This window comes from Diorhabda carinulata, chromosome 4 (assembly GCF_026250575.1).
Source record: "Diorhabda carinulata isolate Delta chromosome 4, icDioCari1.1, whole genome shotgun sequence".
Taxonomy (NCBI): Eukaryota; Metazoa; Arthropoda; class Insecta; order Coleoptera; family Chrysomelidae; genus Diorhabda; species Diorhabda carinulata.
In genome coordinates this window covers 28,730,212-28,754,600 of record NC_079463.1, presented here as the reverse complement: position 1 = coordinate 28,754,600, position 24,389 = coordinate 28,730,212, and the positions used below count along the sequence as shown (strand labels likewise).

At 33.1% G+C, this 24,389-nt stretch overlaps 1 protein-coding gene across 2 annotated transcripts in view; it reads left to right on the top strand.

Moving 5' to 3' along the window:
• The first annotated feature begins 10,223 nt into the window (after positions 1-10,223).
• The window catches only part of LOC130892736 (homeotic protein distal-less-like), a 173,434-nt gene continuing 159,268 nt past the window's right edge, over positions 10,224-24,389 (top strand). For both annotated transcript variants that reach the window (XM_057798307.1, XM_057798306.1), the window contains exon 1: positions 10,224-10,961. In XM_057798307.1, coding sequence (XP_057654290.1) covers positions 10,652-10,961 — 310 coding nt within the window. In that variant the 5' untranslated portion in view covers positions 10,224-10,651. The remainder of the gene's footprint in view (positions 10,962-24,389) is intronic.

The window sequence follows — 24,389 nt, the reverse complement described above, 5'->3', positions numbered from 1 at the left end:
TTGTTATAATTATGTCCTGCTAAAATAATATTTAATGGAATTCGCGATTTTTATCAAACCACGATTAAAAACTTTCTTAAGAATTTAAAAAACTTCAATCATTAGACAGTTGTGTCAACTATTTAAAGTTGACAATAGCCAAATAAGTTTTCGTCGATTTTTGTTGATTCTCCATATAAATGTATGTGGTGTGGACATAGTACTGTGAGAAATAATATTTCTCACAGTGTAAGCAACATGTGGTTTTGAAATTAAGTTAGCTATGAGAAATACGTCACTTTTCATAGCAGTTGTAGAAAAACAAATTATTCTCATATGGGTAAAATGTCATAGCGGCATTATGGGTAACGAGTTGGTAAATTACGCCGTTAGAATCAGTTGGAGAGAAACTTACAAGCAAAACATCAAAAATTCTCTATTTCCAGCTTCATCCAAATCTATCAAATAGCATTCCACATATATCGATTGGCGATACTAATCATATTTTTCAGGAGTGCAAGAAAAATGGAGTGGCTATATCTAATCTATAATTTCTTTGATTGATCGTAACTTTCCTCTTTCAATAAATATTAGCTTTCTCCTGGCAGGCTCAAATAAAGCTATTTTAGATACTATAAAAACTTCATTAAGGAACCAATAATAGTTATTTGAATCATTCACATCGATTAGTTAAAAAAAATATCTGTGGCTAATAACCTAGTCTGAGGCCATACCTTCTTCTACTCACACACAATACTACTTGGTCCATACAATGACGCATTTCCGTCCGGAAAATAGGTACGGTTGCCGAACAATAGTTATTTGTATGCCAGAGTCCAACAAAGTAGTATTTCAGCCGTGGTGGTGGAGTGGATTCGAGTAACTCTTCATCGCTGATGTTTTCTTTTTCATCATCATTCATTGTTATTCATTAATTTAGACAAAACTTCGGATAAAACAAATAATTTTAGGAAATTGAAAATTTGAGGTTATGAAAAATCATCGAAGTGAAACTGTCAAAAGTCAACTGTCAACATTGAAGTGGCTAGAGTCACATTTAAGGAAGTTAAAGTGGGCTACTCCAGAGCGTCCCGAAACTGTTTTGCAGTACGAAACGCCACTGTCACTACATGGAACACTCTCAAAACTACACTCAAAACACAACTTTCGGTATGTAAATGAATACAGAACAAACAACTTTCAGATGGCGTCGTCTAAAAATTATTTTTCTCACAGCAACTTAACCTTTCCTGTTACCCCCCGCCACTGAACTGTTCGTACCTGTCTTTGGCAGTGAGACATGGGTAAAATTGGTGAAAACTGATTTTGGTACGGCAAGGACATAAAAAACATAATAAAATTTGAAACAGTGATTATTTCTTTTGTACACCTTGACTTTTATGTTTTGTTTGTCGATTTTTTTTAATTTAATAGTTTTAGTTGCCGTTAGAGTGGTGTTAAATTATGTGGGTACTTTGTTTCACTATTTTAGTGAAAATTATTTGAAGCTGGGGCATTAAATGTTGTAAAATTAGCTATGCAAGGATCAAAATTAACTATATCCGTAGAATTCGTTGTGTGGGTGTGATGTTAGTCTTTATTTTTTTCCTGTTCATCATTCGGTAAGGGAATTAACCAAAAAAATAGGAAAGCCTCAAAATTCAACGTCATAGTGGAGACCACGCCTGGTGTTTTTGGATTTAAAAGTACTGAATACAAATACACATTTCTCCGAACAAACTTCCTCAATAAAACGATAATCCGTCCACTCCTGACTAACCAAGTAACCTTCTTAATGTCCTAATAGCAAACATTTGTGCTAAAATCCTCTCCGATATATCTGATACATTTTTTGGGAAAACCAATACCTTCTACCTGCACATTGTTCCATTCTTACACTAAAGGCGGGTTCACACGGAGTCGTAAACTGGGCGAGAATACTACTATTAGGAGAGTTAGTCGTGATCACTACCTAGCGTGAACTGGTAGTCGGGGTTGTGGCAGTCTTCAACGACCAAAAATAGATCGGTCGTGATTACTCCGACTTGTTGCAGTGAACACCTACCAAATGTGAAGTTTCTAGCGTATATACAAGTATTTGTTTCGATTTTTGTACGAGTCGAATAATAGAATTTACTATAATTTCTATTTTATTTATATATAATAATAATTAATAACATTTCCTACGTCAGCATTCAAAATATCAGTGTACAAAGTAAATACAAAACAAACAATTCAATTTGTTGGAATGTATCGCGATGCGGAATGTTTGTGGAAAATAAATTCTGAGGTGTACAAAGACAGAGATGCAAGAGATGAAGTATTAAAAAAATATGCGATGAAATGAGTATCGATGGTTTTGATTTGATATTCGTGAAGTTACCCAGATAAGCTTATTATCGAAAAATACTTTTATTTTACTGAGGAAATATAAATGTAGACTTGGATTCTTTCTGTAGCCACTTTGATCTTCCAAAGATAGTTGTCGACATATATTATTAGTGGCACCAAGAGTATTTGGTTTTTTATCCAATCACAGACTCACACACGTTTCTTTTTTTTAACATTTTTCAAACTTTGATTGAATAAAAGTTCATACACAATTATCGCATTTTCCTGTTTAGCCACGATTAAACACAATAACAAAACAAATAAATGAAAAACGTACCATGAACAACTAGATGTTAGCGGCGTTTTGTTTCTGGTCGCGACGCCTTTCAGACAGTAATTCGTGTGAACTTGTGGTCGTATACTATCGGTATACTATCTCGCCCAGTTTACGCCTTAACCCAGCTCGAGTCCCAGGAGAATAGACAAACGCTTAGTCATTTTTCGACGAATATTCCATTGTCCGGCATTTAGCCAATATTCCGGGAGAATAGGCATGCGTTGCGCGCCATCAGCCAACTGCCTATTGTCCTGGGATATTAGCTAAAATCCCAACTTGTCTAATGACCTTCGATATATACATAAGATTATTGAAAACAGAAACGATAAATATCTCGTTGAATTTGCTTGTTTATATGGCGAGTGATGAAATATATCCATTTAAACTTCAAGTGCTTATGTGGCGAAAATACCTCTTCATCTCGCAAGATTTTCGAAAATTTCCTGAGTGATGCATTTAGTTTTCCAAGAGTCAGAGCAGTTTCCATGTGCACTTGGAACGTAAGTTGGTTTGAATTCGCACTGGCTTTTAGCAGATTTACTCAGACATAGTGGCTCTAACGAAAAAATGACCACAAACCTTTTTTGTAGAAAATTTTGTGTTCTACATTTTTTGTTTGAGTAGTTTTTTTCGTATTCCTCTTAGTTTTCGAGTTATTCGCGTTTCAAATTGTTTCTAGTTACAAGTCCCAAAAACCCGTTGCCCGTTATTTTATTATGAGCCGATCAGAAGCGCCCAATTTAATTTCGGGTTTAACACTATTTTACCTGGACTAACAGGTAAAATTTGAAAAAATTTATCCTGCTCTAGTGCAGTGCGTGTTTTGAGGCACACAATAGACACTAATCGTTACCCTATATACGCGAAATTAAAAATTTCAATTGGGTTTCAAAGACTAAAAAAAGAGCGTGGAATATTTACACCTTTATTATTTAGTATAATCTGAGAAAGCGGTAATAATTGACGGCATTTAAATGTCAGAAATGTAACAAAAGGCCACACGCATTTTACAAATGTTAAGAGCCAGTCGGACAGATAATAAAAGACCTCTCTACCCCGCAGTGTTTCTTTTGTAGTACAATTTTTGGCACCTGTCAATCAGAATTAATATTTTCTAAATTGTGTAAATGTTTTAGCTATTAATTTTCGACTTAACCTTATGCGGCGTTTTTAATTCTCGGGATATTCCAACTGTTCCTCCATGCAATGAAAGTCTACTATTATAACAAGAACGCCGATGGTAGTATGAAAATAACAATACATGGACAATGGAGTTGTAAAAAGAAAAAATTACATAAGAAGATCCGTGAAGAAAGAAGCAAGTAATAAATTAGGGTCTAAAATAAGAGAAAAGTAAGAAAAAATATTATTTCGGTATTTTTAACTTCCAAAAACTCGGTCTCGTCTCGTTACCATATAACAAGCTTTTAAGTTATCTTCAAAAAATGAATCTACCTCCCCGACCAATCCATCAGTTATAAAAAATATTATTTAGATGATTTTTTACATAATTTCTAAGGCGGGGAATGGCTCCATGGTGTATGAACCATATGTTTCTGCGAATGCTTAGAGGAATATGGAATAATGTAGGTGGGAAATCATTTTGTAGAAATACTATATATCGCTAATCATTCAGGTTATTAGCAGAAAAATATGGATATACTAAATTATCACCCACTACTCCTGCGCACTCATTAACAAAAAAATGATGTTGCCTTTTAACGAATACTTTCTCGCATAAGATACATAAGTATTTATAAAAATAACGAATTCATAAAATGATTTATCTACGCCTATGTTAAATCAAGCAAAATTTTCGACAAGGGTTTTTATAATCTGCAATTGATATTGGAAGAACTATACACATAGTAGGAATTACACCTACCTCTAAATTTTAATCCGGAACCTTTAGGGGTTGCTTACGAATTGCGTCCTGATGACTTTCCAAGAAAAATGATGCTGAACACTTGTTATTATAATTAATATAATTTGTCAAACTGGCAGAATTGGATGGAGTGCAATATAATACCCATGTTGTTAAAATAAAATAAAAATCTATTTTCCTACATTCACTTATGAAAATGATAGATTGCACTCTCTTTTTTACCTAAGAAAGTAGCTTATTCCACACATGTACTAAAAAATAACAATACATGTATTGGAATGCTTCTTTTTTTATGTTATATATGGTCTTGAACGGAATACGCGAATACAATATGGCTGGCTGGGTGCCGAAAGGCAAAAGGCCAAATTTAAGAAGACTGAAGAAATAGACACTATGATTTTTTGAGGTTATATTAGTGTTTACGATAATAATTGAAAGTTTGTTGTGATTTGTGTTCAAATACATACTAGTGACTGCAAGATAATTTAAATGTTAAAATTGAGTGTTATTACTATTACTGAGTAATGTATAAAGTAATTGAATGAAAATTTATTCCTCATAGTGAAGGAAAACATTCTTCATGACTGTCTTTATTTTACTAACAGGTAAATTAAAAGCCTGAAAATTATATTAAGTAGGCTGTAATATTAATTATTAATCTTTAGTTGTAAAATATTTCATAATCATTCTTTTCGTTTTTGTCATCTCTACTATCACAACAAAAAATATTTTGTAGGATTTTTTTTACTTTTCATCACGTTTGTGATATTGTTCAATTGACTTATTTAAAAAATACGTTTTTTTGGAGAATTTTTTACGTGGTCGTAGGAAATAGTGTACTCAACTCGTTGCAAAGTGTACTTCACGCTCGTTACGTTTCAGCACGCGGCTCGTGCAAAACAGTAACTAGTGCGAAATGTATTACTTTCCAAACTCTTTATGTAATATCCCATAAAGGATTTTACGATATGCCCAGTATAGGCCCAGACTTGGTGGGACTCTGGGTTGATAACAATGTCCCTCGCTTGGTTTGCAAGCTTGGACTGGTTGCCTAGATAAACCCAAGACTGTTCTGCAATCCTGGGTCAGGATGGTTTCTTGTAAAAATAAGAAATGATAACTATTAATGTTAAGATATCTATAATGGATAAGATATTAGAACAAAAATTTATATAGTTATTTATAGTTCAGTCCTGCTTGGGTGACTATAGGATGGCCGAGGTCGAGGTACCCAGAGTTCAGCCAGGCTTCGATGAAGGTACAATACATATTTAGTTATATTCACATTATTTACAGAATACAGTTAATGTTTGGCGAACTTTTGCAAGCGACGGCTCTAACTAATTCATATTTACTAATCAGACAGTTATTTAATTTCATTTTCCATATATTTTGTTGATTTATCACAGCTTTTCGGTATAATTTTGTAGGTAATGCTCTTTTAATTTTAATGTATTTGGGTGATTCCGTTCTAACTGTGATATTCAATGTCCTGTATTGTTTTTTTGTACTAGTCATTAATTAATAATCAATTAATAAAAATTTTGTGTTAATTGAATAATTCTTAAGATATTTAAACATTATTTTTATACAATATAACTTGCCACTTAAAGAAAACTTATACTACATCACTTGAATGTCAGTACCGTGTCATGTCCATTCCTAGAATTTACCGATAAATTATTAATTTTTTTTGTCGTAACAAATGATTTAAACTAATTACCTTATAAATTCTAATGTTTATGATCAAACTGAGGAAAATTGATGCACTTGTTGTTTAATATCTTAAGTTACCATACATCACTTGAATGTCAGTACCGTGTCATGTCCATTCCTAGAATTTACCGATAAATTATTAATTTTTTTTGTCGTAACAAATGATTCAAACTAATTACCTTATAAATTCTAATGTTTATGATCAAACTGAGGAAAATTGATGCACTTGTTGTTTAATATCTTAAGTTACCATGTCAGTACCGTGGATAAATGAGTCAGTACCGTGGAACTCAAAATCCGACATTTGTGTCTTGCTCGTGATACTTTGAAGTTGTAGTAAATTCCTCTTAGAGTTTTATTTTTACAGTAAAATAGATGAATAATATGCATAAAAAAGTTAGAAAAGTTAAATTTTAAAATCTTGAAATTTTGAATACAAAAAATCACAGTTAGAACGGAATCACCCATTTATCTATGTAAAAATTTTTTGGTACCTCTACAAATTGATAACTATTTGATCTACAACTCGTAATGATTTTTAATTCGTTGGGATAAGGATGCGCCAGCTCGGGAAGGGGATATTTCAGGTAAACGAAAAGGTAGTCCGAATACATAAAACAACTCGTGACGGTTGTATTTAGAGTATTACCTGGAATTTAGTACTTAATCAACTTTGAAAAGCTAGAAAGTCCAAAAATTAGAATTTCTAAATCCTTTAAATTGTATCTTATCATTATGTAATATAATAATACACACTTGCAATTGGTTAAAATTGTACCCCTAATATTGTCACCACCCTTTGTCAAATTAAAATGATACATTCGTTGTTCCGTTTTACATTCTTCAAACAGATAACGTGGTGTGAGTGTTTGTGACGAATAGAAAATGGCATTAGTAGTAGATTTTATGTTGAATCAGCGGGGAAATAAATTGCTTGTAATTAATAGTTTAAAATTTAAAAAAAAAAACAGAGATTACAAAAAAGTAACAAGGTTAGGTTGAATGAAACACACTGTAAATATATATTTTATTTTTGTTTTTTATTTCATCATTAAAATCCCAAGGTGCATAATCCTCGGTCACGAGTTGTCTAATCTTCAAGATAACCTCGATCACGAGTTGGCACATTGTAACAGAAGTTAAAATTTTATACCTGGCGTACTCCCGGTTTATTAAATTTTGAATTAAATCCTTCGCATGCATCGGTAGTGCGTTGTAAACTAGCATTGTTTTCAGCCCATATATAGGGTGGAAAGTGGAAATCTTCTGCTATGTACCATTCAACAAGGTAATCTGCGAATTCTCATAGATATCTCTGATTCACCTACCATATCACGACTTTACAGCGGCTGATCAAAAACATTTTTAAGTACTGACCAATTTCTGAATCTGACTTAAATTTTTTGCTTAAACCTAAAGGCCATCTAATAAAAATGACAAGTAAATCGAATACTAAAATGTTGGGAAAAAAATTTGTAAAAATCTTTTCAACCAATTATTATCCCTATCCATGGTAGTTATCCAAACATAAGAGGGGGTTGTTATGATTAATAAGTAGGTAATATGTATTTTACTTAAGCTTCAGGTGAGGAAACGTTTAACCAGAAGTCAATATTTAGATATCTATAGTCTTGGGAAGTATAATTAGTTTACAGAAGTATTTTGTACCACATTTTTTGGAAGGTCTTCGGGATGTAATACATATAAGACCCTTACAGTAACCGGATTGGAATTTATGCTTAAAAATAATATTTCAGACGTTTTGCCTCGTCGCCTTTTGGTAATGAAGGCGAAATTTTTGGTTTATAAAGTTTAATCTTGTTTGTTTTTGTAATCAACTGTTTCTGGATGAAAATACATTGAGTTAATATTAAAGATAGAGAAACCGAAGAATGGGATTCTGTACAAATGGGCCCAAACGACAGTTTTAGAGAAAAAACATCTCTATTTCTCTACTTTATTGAATCAATCAAAAGCGAGTGAAGAAAGATAGAGAGTGGTAAACCGATACTTAATATTGCCTATCATCATAATCAACATCATGTGCAGATCTCAAGTTTTTTCACGTAGCGGCGTTCCTTTCATATTTTCGTATTGAAAGTAAGATTGAAATATCTTGAACTACGTAGATGACGCGAAAATAATGCAGCGATATAAAAAATTTTCTTATACGACCCCTCGTTTCTGAGTTATGGGCCTGAACGAAATCAAAACTTATACTTGTTACAATGTAGTGTTTGACAGAATAAATAATTCTACTTAATTATTTGAAGGCCAGGGGCGGCTCGTGCCAAATGGTCAACATTCCGTGACTTGTACAGGAACAATCTGTACAATCTAAAGATAGCAAGAATGAATTTTTCAATTGATTTTTAACAAAAAGTAACTCTTTGTTTAACTCGATAAAATTTATGGTTTTGGAGATATGTAGATTTTTAAATCGTTGTATATGCCAAGGAAACCGTTCGCTGTAAAGAGACATCCTGAAGAAAATTGTAATTATTTATTGAAAATACTTACAGGAGGTATTAAAATACAATCAAACTTTTCTTGAAAAACTAATAAATAAAAGTATAAGTAAGGATCTTGGACTGGTCTTCCAAGCTCAAAGAAATATCTTACGTAGACTCCGGAAATGTAAGCTAATCAACCAATTAGAAATGTTTTATTATGTTCTAATACCTCCTGTAAGTATTTCCTATAAGTAATTAGAATTTATGATAATTTTCTTTAGAATGTTTCTTTATGGCGAACGGTTTTCTTGACACGATCTAAGAATCTACATATCTCGTAAATCGTAAACTTTATCGGGTTAAACAAATCGATTGAAAAAATCATTTTGCTATTTTTAGATTGTACAGGTTGTCCCTGTAGTTACGGATTGTTAACCATTGAGCAAGAGCCGCCCCTAGCTTTGATTTCGCAGCTTTAAAGGCGTATAACACAGAAATAAAGGGTTTAATGTGATATTTTTTTTGTAACAATATTGTCTTCCGCATCAAGTCCTAGAAAACCCTGTATACCTTTTATACGACTTAGTTTTTCTGCCGAAGTCGGCAGACTTCGTTGATATTTTTTACTTTCACTGTATTTTTTGTATCATTAAGTAGGATTAGAATAACTATAGCTTTAGTTTACGAATTTTTCGAAATTCAAATCGCGATAACTTTGATTGTATTTTGAATATTATTTTTGTGTAGTTTTATTTCGAATTTTTGCCTATATTGTTTTATCAAGGGACATAGATATTTTTTCATAAATAAAACGGCAATAACAACAGAAAATTTTCATATTTCGCGGAGAAAAAAATAAATATTTTTCCAAACAACATAATTTAGTATTTGACATGAAAATTTTTTCATTTTTCACTTGTGGTTTCCAAAATAAGTAGGACACTATAAATTGATCGAAAATTTTTGCGCATTTTTATCATCACAATCTTTTTTCTATCCAATAGAGTTAAATATTGTTAATATTTCTAAAATAAGAAGTTGAATAGGAGAAGCACATTTCACTGATATGAATAGAACCGAATAAAATGATCAATAAATAGCACTCAAATAAATCATATTTGAAGGTAAGTAAATTATTCGCTTCAATTCGTCAACAATGAAACACTGTTCACCCCTGGCGCGCAAAACACGTTAATCCAAAATACCAAAAAGTCACTCGCAGCACATTATACATATCCATATATGTTAACCCCATAAACAAAAATGCAACAAAACACTATAACATTAACTCTACGTGAATCTAACCTAAAAATGAAGCGTCTGGAAGTCTGAAAGGGCGGGACTAAATAACATTACAGGGATAAAATCCCACCTCTTGAAACTAAAAACAAGTTGCAGGATGAGAAAGGACCAATGAAAAGGACGATAGGCGGGATTATGGTGAGGTTTCGCTGAACGGTAGCGTAACCTACCGGTTGAGAGGCTAAACCACAGTCCTAAGTGTACTATTATATGATTATTCTTCATTATAGTGCCTACGTTCGTAGGTAGTAGATGGTTGGTTAACAAACGGTCAATTTTCCTACGTAAAAAAACGACATATGCACTCAATTTCGTATAATTTGGTTTCGGGCTCGATCTTCAAATAGTTTTTACTCAATTATAGTGTGGATTACACCTATTATCATCATTCAGTGCGCTAAATTGCTTTCGTTGTCTCAAATTAACGTCATTAACTTTTTAAACTGTTCTCATAACAACGTTTATCGTTTTCTCACCTTTTTTTCCGGCTTAGTGCTAGTGAATTTGACTTAGTGGTTTTAGTGAAACTTTTTCAAGACGTCTCCTAACTTCAGCAAAGTGGATAACAAACCCTTCACGACGTTGAATTTCACGGATTTGGGTTCCCCTTTCGGGGGACCCAACGAAGATCCTCCGGGCACCCCTACGATGTCCGGGGAAGGTCACATCGGACCGCCGACACCTCATGAATCCAATAATTCGACGCCCGTTTCGAAAAGTGCTTTTATCGAATTACAACAACACGGATACGGACCATTGAGGACCACTTATCAACACCACTTTAATTCGCCGGCGGGAAATGCACATTCGGGACCGACGGGTGGTCACGATACTGGTTTTCCAAGTCCCAGGGGTGCTTTGGGCGCTTATCCTTTTCCACCGATGCAACAGCATTCGTATACGGGTTATCATTTGGGTTCTTATGCTTCTAATTGTCCTCCTTCTCCCAAAGATGACGGTGAGTTCAATATTACTTTTATTATCGATTTTTTAATATTTTGTCATTAATTTATACATAATTTTATAGTCGAAATCAATTAAGATCGATGTTCATCAGATTTTCTACAACATTGCTCAATATTTTCACCTTTTGAACGTTACTGATGAAACATGAAACCTCTACCTAATTTACATCAATTAAAAGATCTAATAGATTTAGTGCACTTTTCTTCGAATTGTATTATAGTCTTTTTAAATCATTTATTCATAATATTTATTATTCCGTTGCTTCGAAAGTATCATCTATTGGAATGTTCATGTACAAGAAAGACAAAGTTTCTCATGGGTATAATTAAACGTCTGTCCATTTTTATCGCAGATATTGAATTGATCATTATTGCCTTTTCAACAAAAATAGTGCTCAAATATTTCCTTATCAATATATTTCAAATAAAAACTAACATAAGTTTGTAAACTTCATGGAAAATCTAGACTAATTATCATAATAATATATCAATTATCCCAACAAATATCTTAAGAAATCTTTCGATTTACGGATCCAATCTGAGGCCCTTGGTATTAGAAATAAGTTTCCTATAAATCGATTATCTTATGCATCTATTCCAAATGCGGGAATTTTGAAGTCAAATTAGTTTTTTAAATAATTCGTTTAAACATATTTCTTTTCGTGAAACATAATCGAATGATAATGTGGAAATATTTGAAGCAAGCAATAACTATAGAGGGTGTCTCATAAATAATGTTTGTTCACAATGTTCACTTTATTTATTGAATGAAACGCTCAGCAAACTCTTTGTCACCTTGATAAAACCATTATTTGGGCTTGTATGCCAACAATTGTCGCACTACATTGCATTTTCGACATCTTCTCCATTACCAAATTTTATACGGCTTAACTTGGCTTCTCTTTTTGTAAAAACAACTCGCTTTCGGTTAACCAAACCTGGATATTTCGCCATTAAAACCTCATACATTCAACCTGAATACACTGTTTACACCACCACTACACCAACACTCACAATTACACTGTTTGACGCGCGTTTCGGTATCCAAGTTATCATCTAAAGGTAAACTTTAGTTGAAATTAGCCTACCACAATTTAAATAAAAATTAAGTAAACACTTTATATTAAATATCAAAGTGACAACAGCCTACTATTCTAAATCTTCAGTCTCTGAAGACGATAAGTTGCTTGTCGAAACGCGCGTCACTCAGTGTAATTGGGAATGTTGGTGTAGTGGTAGTGTGTTCAGGATGAATATCACCAACGGTTCCAATAAATTTCAACTTACTTGTATATTCTCATCAGCTGTCCACTATAATATATCTTGGCATTAAGAATTCGACCGTCTGCAATGATTTCGAACTGAACTGAACTGAACCTTCTTAATTTCACCATACAAATAATATTCCATAATATTTTCGATCTTTCTGAAAACTTTTATCTCCAGTATTTAAAAAGCTGCTATTTTCGGTTTATGGTTTATACAAAATTCTTTATTAAACCCATGAAGGGAGAGACGACATTCTTTAGATCCACCAGATCTTGGAAACGACTTTTTTTTTAAAGGATCAGAATTCATTGCTGGCTATTCTGATTGACTGTAAATTTGGAAAAAAAAAGAGTGTGTAACCTAATTACTTGTCTAGTAGTATAGCCCTTTCTATGTTATTACAGATCTTTTATAGTACTTGAATTAAAGAGAGTTTGTCTATTATCATTGTGAAACATCATACCTTTCATTCTAGTCAATAATTAGTGTTCAAATCATGTTTCAAATTGAAACTTTTCATCTTACCATTGATATTACAACAAAAAAACAAATTGTCATTCTTCTCGAAATTAGGAAGTAGCTTTGGTTGATATGTTAAATTTGATAAAATCTCTGTGATAAATGTTCCGATTGGGTCAATAATTTTAGAAAATCCGGAAAATCGAGTGTAGAGAAGCGAGGAATGCGTTATTACAGTTTTGAAAAAAGCGATAAAATAATTTATGTATTTGGTTGCTTTAATCGTTATTCTATTCTGCTATCAAAATATGATTTAAAATTTATTAGATTCATTTAATCAATCTTATGTAAACAATATCATCAATGATAATTTAGTTTTTTATTATTTCAAAAGTTTACAGAACAGAATGTTCCCTTTAAACAGTTTTCTAACATTAAAGAGTAATTATAATATCTATATCGTAATTTTAGAAGATTTTTTTGTAGAAAAATAACAGAAACTCTTTTGAATCTTATACAAAAACTTCATCAGCATTTAACAACTTTTGGTAAATTATTTATACTTATTAGTTATTTTAATAAACTTCCAGCAAACTAAAATACTTTGGATTCTAACATTATTTAAACGTTGGTCTACTCAAAAATGTAGCTTCTGGTCTTCGTAGAGGTAGTTGAGGATTTCTTTCCATAAAACTTTTAAGCCGGTTCGGCATAGCCATATAATTTTCAAGTCAGTTGAGGGAAATATGTTATAAATCGAGTTTCACAGCACATAGGTAAACTAATTCGGATCTGTCTTGGTAATAAATCAAAATATATTTTTTAATTTTCGAGCACACAAAAATCTAATTTATGTTGTTTGTCGTGAGAATACCAATCTACGTTTAACGTAACCCAATTGACTTACCCGAATAAGGAGATTGAATACAAAACATTTCTATTGCTTTACGATTGCTTGTTTTTTTTTCTGCAGTACTTCTGCAGCCGCAGATTCAACAATTTCCTGATTAGTTGTACCTCTTTATGTTTTTCTTTTATAGTTTATCATTTTTGAGAAAAAAAAACAAAGAATATTTAGAATTTGGTAAATATGAACATGAATATGGTGATTTTTTGGAGTGAGGGACATGTAACTACCTGACCCATAGCACGTTTTTCAAAATAATTAATGGATTAATGGATATCGAAATGTTGTGTATATTCAAGTTTGAAATATCGCGAAGGATTTTTCTACTTATTTGGTTGAAATCGAGACGCATACACACAATCTAGTAGCTGTTATGAGAAGACAAATGAATCCAATTATCTATCAGAGAGTTTAAAATACCGATAGAAAGGCGTGTAACTTCTAAACCCTCTAAACCCTGTAACAACAAGCTTCCCGCTCCCCTAATTGATATAAATTGTTTAAGGTTTCAAAACGACTAAAGGCAACACCAATTACTTACCAGCACATCTTCTTGCAGAAGCCAAGAGCGGAAAGGTTGAAATATATTGCAAAATTGTGTGATTTATTCAATTCTAGGGGAAAAATTCGTAAACAACGAACAACAGATGTTTCGAAATTCCGTTGAGCTACCAAGCAATAAGAAGATAAGATATATAGAAATTAAAGTCGGGGAATTTTCACCGTTTCATAATATTCATAAAATTCTGTGGTTAAATATAAACTACACAAAATATGATTAATAGATGGTCTACCATTCTACACGCTCACTGAATACAACTAAATATTTTTTAAATGGAATACATAACGATAAAAAAGTGATTTTACTATCATGGCCACGAAGATTAAGCTGATATATTTACTCTTATCAACGTAAAATTGTATTAATTACAAAATTGTCTGCATATCATTTAAATATATTATGACCAATTTAAGCTTATTCGTAGTAGGCGGTCAAATTGTTGTCAGTATTTAGTACTACCGCTTTTTGTTCCAATCACAACTTTTAAGCGTCAGCAATCTCTATGCAGACTTTTGCATCTTGTTGGAATTCCATGTTGTGATGCCATTCTCGGTTTCAATGACCTCTCGCTTGGGGATGATCAATTCCTTTGCGATAGACCGTTTAAACAGCTCCTACAGGTTCTTTAGGGTTCATATCGGGGTAATCACTCTTCTTCATCATTCCTCAAATTGTGACAGGTTTCTAGTACTTATTTATACTTATCTCGCCTCATGGTATCCCATATAGGATTTTACGATGGACCCAGTATAGGTCCAGACTTGGGTCAAATGTGTACAACTCTGGCCCTAGCTTGATAGCCGTTATTGGCCCAGACTTGGTGGGAATTTAGGATGATAACAACGTCCCTAGTTTGGTCTATAAGCCTGGACCAGGCCTTAATCAAGAAATGATATTATTTTTTATTGTCTGTTATGCTTAACAAAAATTTATTCATAAAATATTATAACTATTCATGTTAAGATAATGGATAAGATATTAGAACAAAACTTTATATAGTTATTTAGAGTTCAGCCCTGCTTGGGTAACTAGAGGATGGCCGAGGACGGGTTACTCAGAATTTTGCTAAGCCTGGCTGACTATAGGATGGCCGAGGTCGAGTTACCCCGAGTTCAGCCAGGCTTCGATGAATATGGGATGGCCGGGGCTAAGTTACCCAGACTTCAAACAAGCTCGGGCCATTATTGGTTTGCCAAGGTCGGGTTTCCTAGCGTTCCCAGTTTGTCGGTTATCTTTAACATTTCTGGAGTCGTCACCTCATTTGGTCGATCATTGCGATGCTGGTCTTCACAGGTTGTACGGACTCTGCTACCTAATAATTCATTATTGATAATGGAGGAGCAGATAGATTCTACTCTGGGTGAGAACCCAGAGTAGAATCTATCTCAGCTTTTATATTGGTTGGGCTAAGACCTTTGAAATAAGAGTATAACAATGACTAATTTTTTTCGTTGTCTACAAATTCACTGAAAACCTCCACTATTGATGGTTACCAAACAAATACTAAACAACGTTGTGTCTTCAAACTTGAAGCATAAGCTTTATAGATTCTGTACTTTCTAATAGAGTAGTATTTTTTAAACAACTAACCTCCATCTCTAGGTCACGCCAAGTAACTTCTGGTACCATCCTTGTATGTTTTATTCTAAAATTACAGACAAAATTAGCGATTTGAGTTACTATGGAAACAGTGGATCTATTGCTCTAGCTCCGCCGTTTGCGTTTTTGCTTGAGTCTAGAACAATTAGCCTCTTATTTCAATGAGTTAGATACAAGAAGTTATTGATTTAGAAGAAATTATTCATCGTCAAGTGAAATAACAAAATATTGAGTTGAGTTAATTGAATGGTATAGTTACAATCGTTACGATAAAAATTAAAAAATGATATAGTAAATCAAATATTTTTACCGCTTAGTAAATTTTACGAAATGTTTTATGATTCTCTTGAAATGAATTGAATTATTTTGTTTAGTAAATTTACTAAATTGTTTTGCGTCAAACTTACACCTACACATTATTAAAGAAATTTTTAACAGTGTATGTCAAGATCAAACAACAAAATCTGCAGTATAATGCCTTGAATATGAGGACTGGCTATTAAATAACGAGACTGGTTACGAAAAACGGTTTTATTATAAAAATTATTCTACATTCGAATGCTCCCCTTCAATATGATCCCTTCCGCTCGCCGCACACCTTTCCATACGTTTTTTTCCATTGATCTAAGCAGTACTGGAAGTCTTCTTTGGTGAGCGCCTTTAGGAGCTCTGCCGTTTTCTGCTTTATCGCTTCTATAGGATTCCTTTTAAAGCAGATCTTTTTCCAACCTTTCAAAGAAAGAGCAGACTTTTGATCAGGAGTCAGATTTTTTGGCACCAACTTCGCACAGACTTTTGTCATGTGTATTTCCTCGTGTAAAATTTTTCTAACCGTTTCTTTATCGGCACTTACAGCCTCGGCAATCATTCGGATGCTCATTCGACGAACTACCCGCTCAAGTTGGTTGATTTTGATCACTGTTTCTGGAGTTGTAACAGTCACAGGGCGAAATGGGCGTTGGTCATCTTCAGTGCTCTCTTGGCCCTCAATAAAGCGCTTACACCACTCAAAAACACGCGCACGATTTAAAGAATTGTCCCCATATGCCTTTTGCAACAATTTATAGTTTTCAGTCGGATTTTTTTTCAATTTAACGAGAAATTTGAGATTGATACGTTGCTTCTGTTTTTTGTCACACATGGTTTCTCCAGCACGAGAAAAAAAATTCGTTTCAAACCGCTATTGCACAAATATTATAATAGTGACGGATACGTCTTTTGGGACGTGCATAGACAAGATATCTAAATACCCAACGCAGTACTCGTTTTTCATCCCACCCGTCTAGGGCGCCCTCTAGTCGCGCATTCAATAGCCAGACCTAATAAAAACTCACGTACCATTATTCAGTCAAAGTATTTTTGAGACACTTTTGTAAGAAACGAAATAAACGATGGCGCAATATCTGGAGACAATGCACGTTGAGATAGAACTGGGGTAACTGGTTTTTCTACTTCAACCGGGTTTCTTTTTCCTTTAAGTTTGATGTATTCTTCCGAATTATACACTGTACTCTTCAATAGTGATAGATTGATTGAATGATGAGAGTTCGGAATGAATTTTTCATGTAGATATTTATATAACAAAGAATATCAGAACTTACTTATCTCAGACTCTTATATTTTTGGCCGTTTTTTTCAGACTAACATCTTCAATTCATTTGTTATGTTCAAATCATGTTTTCAATTTCACTTAAGCCACAAAATGACATTTTTAATGATTGTAACGTGTTCAAAACTTTTTTTAACCAAATAGCAGTAAACGAGACGATCAATTAGTTTTTAATGGAACTTCCAAGTTCCATATCATCATATTAAAATTAATTTTTCAAATATTCTTGTCTTTCAGCATTATTGATGGTTTTGTACTATTCAATAGAATAAATCTCTGGCAACTTTACAAACAGAATTAAGGTTCAAGGAATTAATCTACTATCCAATCTCAAATAACAGGTTAAAAAGTAGAAATTTTAGTAAGACACCCCACGACGATCATAATGAAACTCTGTACATAGACTATTGATGTTACAGATATCGAACCATGGATAACTTTGTTCGATAGATCTCATCAAGATCTATCTGTGTGTGAAAAGTTATGATGATTGACGCACGCGTTACTAAAGTTTTATTTAAACTATTGATTTTTCGTGGAAATAATGCATTTGCATAATGTTTCCACAGAAACTCTCCTGCGTATCATCATGACTTTTCACACACAGATAGATCTTGATGAGATCTATCGATCACATGGTTCGATATCTGTTAGCTTTCCTGAGATAACGGCCACTTCCGGTAACTCCGGAAATAAATGTTTCCTTATAAAATAGATGTGATAGATCGATTTTTCGTAATATCAATAATTTGAATCTTACCAAGCAGCTATTTGCCTCTAAACGTAATTATTGTGATAATTAGAAAGTATAAATATAAAAATTTAATATAAATCATTTAAATTATACCTATATCTGTGCAAAAAGTATTAATTTTCACGTGGTTCTTATTTTGATTCATTATTCTTGTTAAAATATTTAAAGACTGAAAATGATTTCAGGCGCTTAAGTAATTACTATATATACAAATGAAAATTGTGTCGCAACCAAACAAACAACAAAGCAAAGCTAGAAAAGAATGTAATACATACAATTTTATATTAAATATTCTAAATTATGAACATAAAGATAAAAAGTGAAATTAGAACGATTTCTGATAATCAACTAAGTCGGAATTTTTGGAACCATTGGTGATATATAGTGAACGCACTATTTACACTCACAATTACACAGTGTAAGTGTAGTGGTAGGGTAATTAGTGTGTTTAGTATAATTTCTGATAATATCTAATACCTTGCGATTCAATTAATTTTGAACAAATCATGTTTCTAATTTCATCAGCATTAGCTGTAAATTTATAAATGTATCGCTGCGGGCTACAGTCGGGATCATTTTTTCAGTCATTGCCATTCTTTGATTAACAGGTTCATCGATGGAACTTTCAGCTACTGTAGCATCCACCATCCTTTTATATAACTTTTATATTTACCCCTGAGTTTGTCAGCAAAGCAGCAGATCTTTCAAAACCTTCGGTTTCGAAGGTGCAAAAGCTCCAATGGGATCATTTTACCAAATGTATATATATCAACTAGATTCGAAGTGCATAATTTGAGTATTTTAGTTGAAGAATATTAGCAAAAAGACATAATGCGGCGTATTCAATGAAATAGTTGATGTATATTACAACAATACAAAAAGATCGACTCATTTTCATAATATCAAGAGATTTCATTACAAATTTAGTCGTTTTTTTGTATAGTAGGTATACTGTCTGTTCCTTCTTCGATATATTTTCTTATTCTTGCTCTAGATTATCACTTCACCTCTTCCGTGGACGTTCTCTACTCCAGGTTCAAATTTATAAATTCAGCATTGTCTATTGATAATTGGCACACATCTTAACATCAACAGGCCAATTTTAGGCCCATAGTGATTTCCAAGTTCTGAATTCTTCATTCTCTTAGGTCTTCCATCATCTCTGCGTACCATCTTCTCCTTGATCTTCTATTTTTCTTGTACCTCCTATGTACATCATTTTTTGTTGCTTTAAAATCTGGCATTTTCTGTATGTGACTCCATTCTTTTGGATTTTATTATTTCGCTTTGTTCTGTTTCTCCAAATAGATTCCTTATTTCATTATTTCTTCACCTCGGCCATAAATCTCCCTCTTTTTTAACGCCCAGTATTTTTCTTTCCCTTATATATAACTTCTCTTCCTCTGCTTTGTTAAGAATCCACGTTTCGCCTTCGTAGCTCACTATTGGTCTTATTAATGTTTCTAATAGATGTAGCTTGGTCTTTCTGGAGATTTTTTGGGATCAGCGATTCCAACTGTTCACTTCCCCCTATGAACAAGGTCCAAATCTTCCGAAAATAGTAGCAACTATTACAATGGAATATTTTTCAACTTTAACCTAATTTATACACCTCTATATTTGTTGAACGTGAGATTTTCGAATTTTTGGGATACCATTTTTAATCAACGAACTCGATTTCATTATGGAAAAATATACTCCACAAAGCAAGGTCGTCGAGAGACTTTTGGTGGTCCCGGGCAGAGTTTGGTCTCGATCCCCCCGTGACAAAATAATTAAAATCGGGAATTGAAAGTAACCATGTTCTTGAACTGGCTCATTGTCTCATTTTTACAAAGTCTATATAAACTTAATAAAAATTCGTGTCGTGAGCTGAGCTTTTCTAAAACATCTCTAGACCAATAGGTTAATAGGCTTACAGGATTAAAAAACTGCAATATAATCTGAAAATGTTTAATAAAAATACAAATCCTCATTGATTTCACTTATTATTTGTTACACATCTATGTTCGAAATAAGTAAATTTTGATACATGGAATTTTTAATTGAACTGTTAATTTTTATTTTTAATTAGTTTTAAGTTATAATTGACTATTGCTTATAGTACCTGTTAACAAAATATTTGAACAATTTTGACATTAATTAATAAAAAAACACGAAGCTGAGGGATAAGTGATCATTTCAAAGTTTTTTTTACGTTTTTTATTTTTTAACTTAAACATTACAAATCATTTTAGGTTACAAACTAACATAAAGCTTTTCCATCAAAATTAAAATTGAAACCTTTACTTTCTAGCCTTCATTCTGACAAAATTGTCAATGATGTTGTCAAATGATTATCAGCTGTTTCATGCTGGTAACACCAAATGATTCAGTCTCTCTTCACCAGTAGTCGCACGTGAGCGATTCTTTATTAATGATAATTTGCTAAATGCCCGTTCATCCGTCGAAGGGTTGTACATAACTGAGGGAAAACCGACTGTAGTCATTTCTTATAAATAAGTGCATCAATGTGCCCACTAACAAAAAGTTTGGATTGCTTACCAACTTGAAAAAGTTTCCAGCTCTTCCATTAGATTTTTCTTGTTAAGATATGGAGGGTATGTGGATCCAAGATCCTCAGCTAGTCTTATAGTTTGGTTTGTACGAGTAAACTCAGTTGGTGTGGATGTTTGATCATCTTCTTTCAACATCTCTACATCTGATGAGACCGACGTACCTATATGGATTTGTGAAAACTCGTAAGAAAAAAAATGAGGCCACTTGTGCCCCCTTACTCGGCGGTCATTCCACAAAGTTTACCAGTCCATATTTATCATTCATCTTCTAGATACGCCAAGTTTCCTTCAACGTTTTACATTCTAGACCATTTTAGAAAATTGGAATATGCAATGCCATACCGCTAAGCTGTTTTAAACTTATGACATAATGAATAGTTAATTTCAATAATCTTTACGTATGTTTGTAACAAAATGAGTCTCATTAGCACTAGTATTTTTAATAATAATTGTTAATTCATCAAATTCAAGAAAGAGTTGTTGATTTATTGAAACTTAACAGTTTCGTATTTTGTTTTCCTGTGACTGACAAATCAATATTCACTATCTGGCAGTGTTAGTGACACTAAACTAATTATTCATAATCCCCTTCCTATAATTTTCCGTAAAGCACGATGTACCACAGTCATTTAATTACGAAACTATTATTAAAAGTCAATTTTCTAATTAAGTAATTAGGGTTGATTAATTAATCCTCGTTTATTTAATTTGAGGTTATGTTATTTGTGTCAAATTTCCCACCTTTTTTTTTTAATAAAGCGACAACTACACCGGCTTGTTACAAGATACTATTGAAGTTGTCGCTTCGGTAAATTTCTTTGTTTGGCGATTAAATCAAATGGCTTCACTATTACCTTAAATAGCTCATTTTGAAACGTAAGGGAACGCAAAGTAATTTGTTTAATGCTATTTTGATTACCGGGACTTAGTCATATACATCCAAAGACAGAGATCTACAGAAGGCTGGAGTCAAATTTTGAAATCATTATTAGAAAATTAAATTAATATGTTAACTATCAAATGTTAAGGTTGGCCTACAATTTTTTAAGTATGTATCGGTGCTATTTTTGCGAGGACTGCATTCTGATACAATCAATTGCATTTTCATTTATTCTACTCGTAATGAAAGGTATAGTTAAATCAAAATTGAAGATACTGATTGAAATGATTGAAGATTTGAATTATTGGAACGTCATAAAAACATATTTTGTCTAATAATTATCGGAATAATAATAAAATTATGAAACATCTAGTGCACTGAACTTATAGTAACACAGCATCAGAAAATGTAATAATAATTTGATAAAAAATACATGAAATATGTCAAAATAGTTGTTGTAGCTTACGTACTGTTGTCGATTCTCTAAATAAAATTCACACAGCTCCAACTCTCTACCTCAGATTCCATAGTGTTTAATCTTGCGCAACAAAATGTGTGGGTTCACGCAGTCCAAGGCTTTAGTTAGGTCTCACATAATGGCATACGTGTTTTTAACCTCATCAAGGCTCTCAAACCACTTGTGTGGAATTGGGCGGTTGTAAACGTTGCGTGGGAATACCTAGAGTAGGAAAGCCTAATCAGCCGGCTAATCCGATGAGTGATAGGTGTTTATCAATGCATACTCATGAATTTCGAATAACCTAGAGTAGACTGCTTGTCCAATTTGGTGTATCAACCCTTTCACGATCAAGAGTTTCTGCAACGAATTAAAGCGAGGCTGTGATTGTAGCGAATCAAACTTATCACCAATGTCACTAATGAAAGATAACACGTGAGCTCATAGAATGGGATCGACGCTTCACAGCGCTTCAAATTTCATAAGAACTTATTATCAGCTTCAAATCATTACGAAGCGGTCGAGCTTTAGAAAAATGTCCACGCATTGGATGTCAAGGACAAAAAGCAGCTCGAATTTGTATTTTTGAATTACCCCGAACGCGTTCTAAGAAAAGAGATCTAAATTTTTTACATATAATTATCATCATTTAAGTATGGAATGAGGAAAAAAGGTGAAGAAAATCTCGTAAAAACTAAAACTTGATTGTTTGCGAGGAAAGTGTTGACCAGGGGTTTTTTGGGATTGGCGGTCTATTTTAGTGGTAGATTCCTTACAGGAACGTTATATCATCGACCTTTTGGATCAAATAAAGCTTTAGTATTGACGTAAAAGACGATATTGTCTCTTCTGTGAGTGCCTGCTCTACCATGACAATCCCAGAATCCACAGAGCAGCTGCAAAGCAACAAAACTGAGAAATGCTTAATCTTCCTTACATTCTAGACTTATCGACATAGGATTTTAATGTTTGTACTTCTGAAAGTTTATTGTTTGTAATAATAAACTAATTTATCAATACCAATATCATGTTTTTTCACCGAGTACATGCTAACTAAGGGCATTCGAAATTCGAATGAACATATCTTAGGTCTTATTAACTCGTTTTAAGTAAGATCAGATCTTTTGCGTCAATTCGTAATTGTAGATGAAGCCTGGATCCACCACTATACTCCTGAAACAAAAAAATTCAAGGCAGTGGATTGCAAGGGCAGATCTGTTTCGAAAAAGGTAAAGACGTTTCATCGCCAAGAAAAGTGATGGCAACTGTTTTTTTGGGATAATTATGGAATTGTGCTCATCGCCTATCTCCAAAATGGTGGCTATGGCTAAATTCACGTATAAATGGCCCCCAGGGACTTTTTCTTGTTTCCTAACCTCAAAGATACACTTGCAAAAGAGAAATTTTCATCAAACAAGGTCGTTATCGCATACGTGAGCGCTTATTTCAAGAAAAAAGACGGTTACTAACATTTAGAAGGGTTGCATCGCTGGAAAAATGGTATAGACTTAAAAGGAGACTGTGCTGAAAATAAAATTGAGGACTGTTAAATTGGAATTTTCTCAATCGGTGATGTAATTTCTTCATTGTCTATAATTAAAAAAAAAAATATGTGGAAAAAGGTAGAAACTTAAACAAACAACGTTTTCCTAATCTCATTTAGTCGTTTTAGCGGTTGAATAAATCCGAAATGAAAAAGTAGTAGCTCTGGTTACCTATAAATTACATGTCAAAACTAACATCACTCGAAAAATACAGTTTAGCTTTTGATTCCAATTAATTTAAAACCGTCGCTGTTAATGAAGAAATACTTTTCTTCTTTTTTATAGTGTTGATAGTCATTTTGCTTTTAAAATTTCTGCAGCTGCTCTGTTTTCGATTTTTTTCTTTATCATTATGAAGGTAGTATTTAATATGCCGGTGTGTTCTTTAAACTTGATTTATTTTTTAAAGGCTTCTTACAAATGTCATTGACTGATTTACTTATAATTAGATTACGAACTTTATACCCTCAAACTAATATACGTTTTGTCAGGGAAACATGAATTTACTGGGTTTGTTTGATTTATTCATTTTCTAAATATATGTCCTTTTTCTTCACTTGTTTCTTTATCCAAGGACGATAGGATAGAGAAAGAGAGAAATGCTTTATTGTCAAAATATTGTTACAATTTGTAGATAGTCCAGTAACTGAAGGTCCAAAGCTCCAGTTAATTCCGAGAATTATTCCCTTGTGGCGCAATTTGTAGGTCATGACAAATACTTTCAAGGGAGAAAATCTTTAACACGATAGCGGCTAAGAATGGGGCCCAAAATGGGCCCCTAAACCCTGGAATGGGCCGATATCGGCCAAAATATAGGACTTAG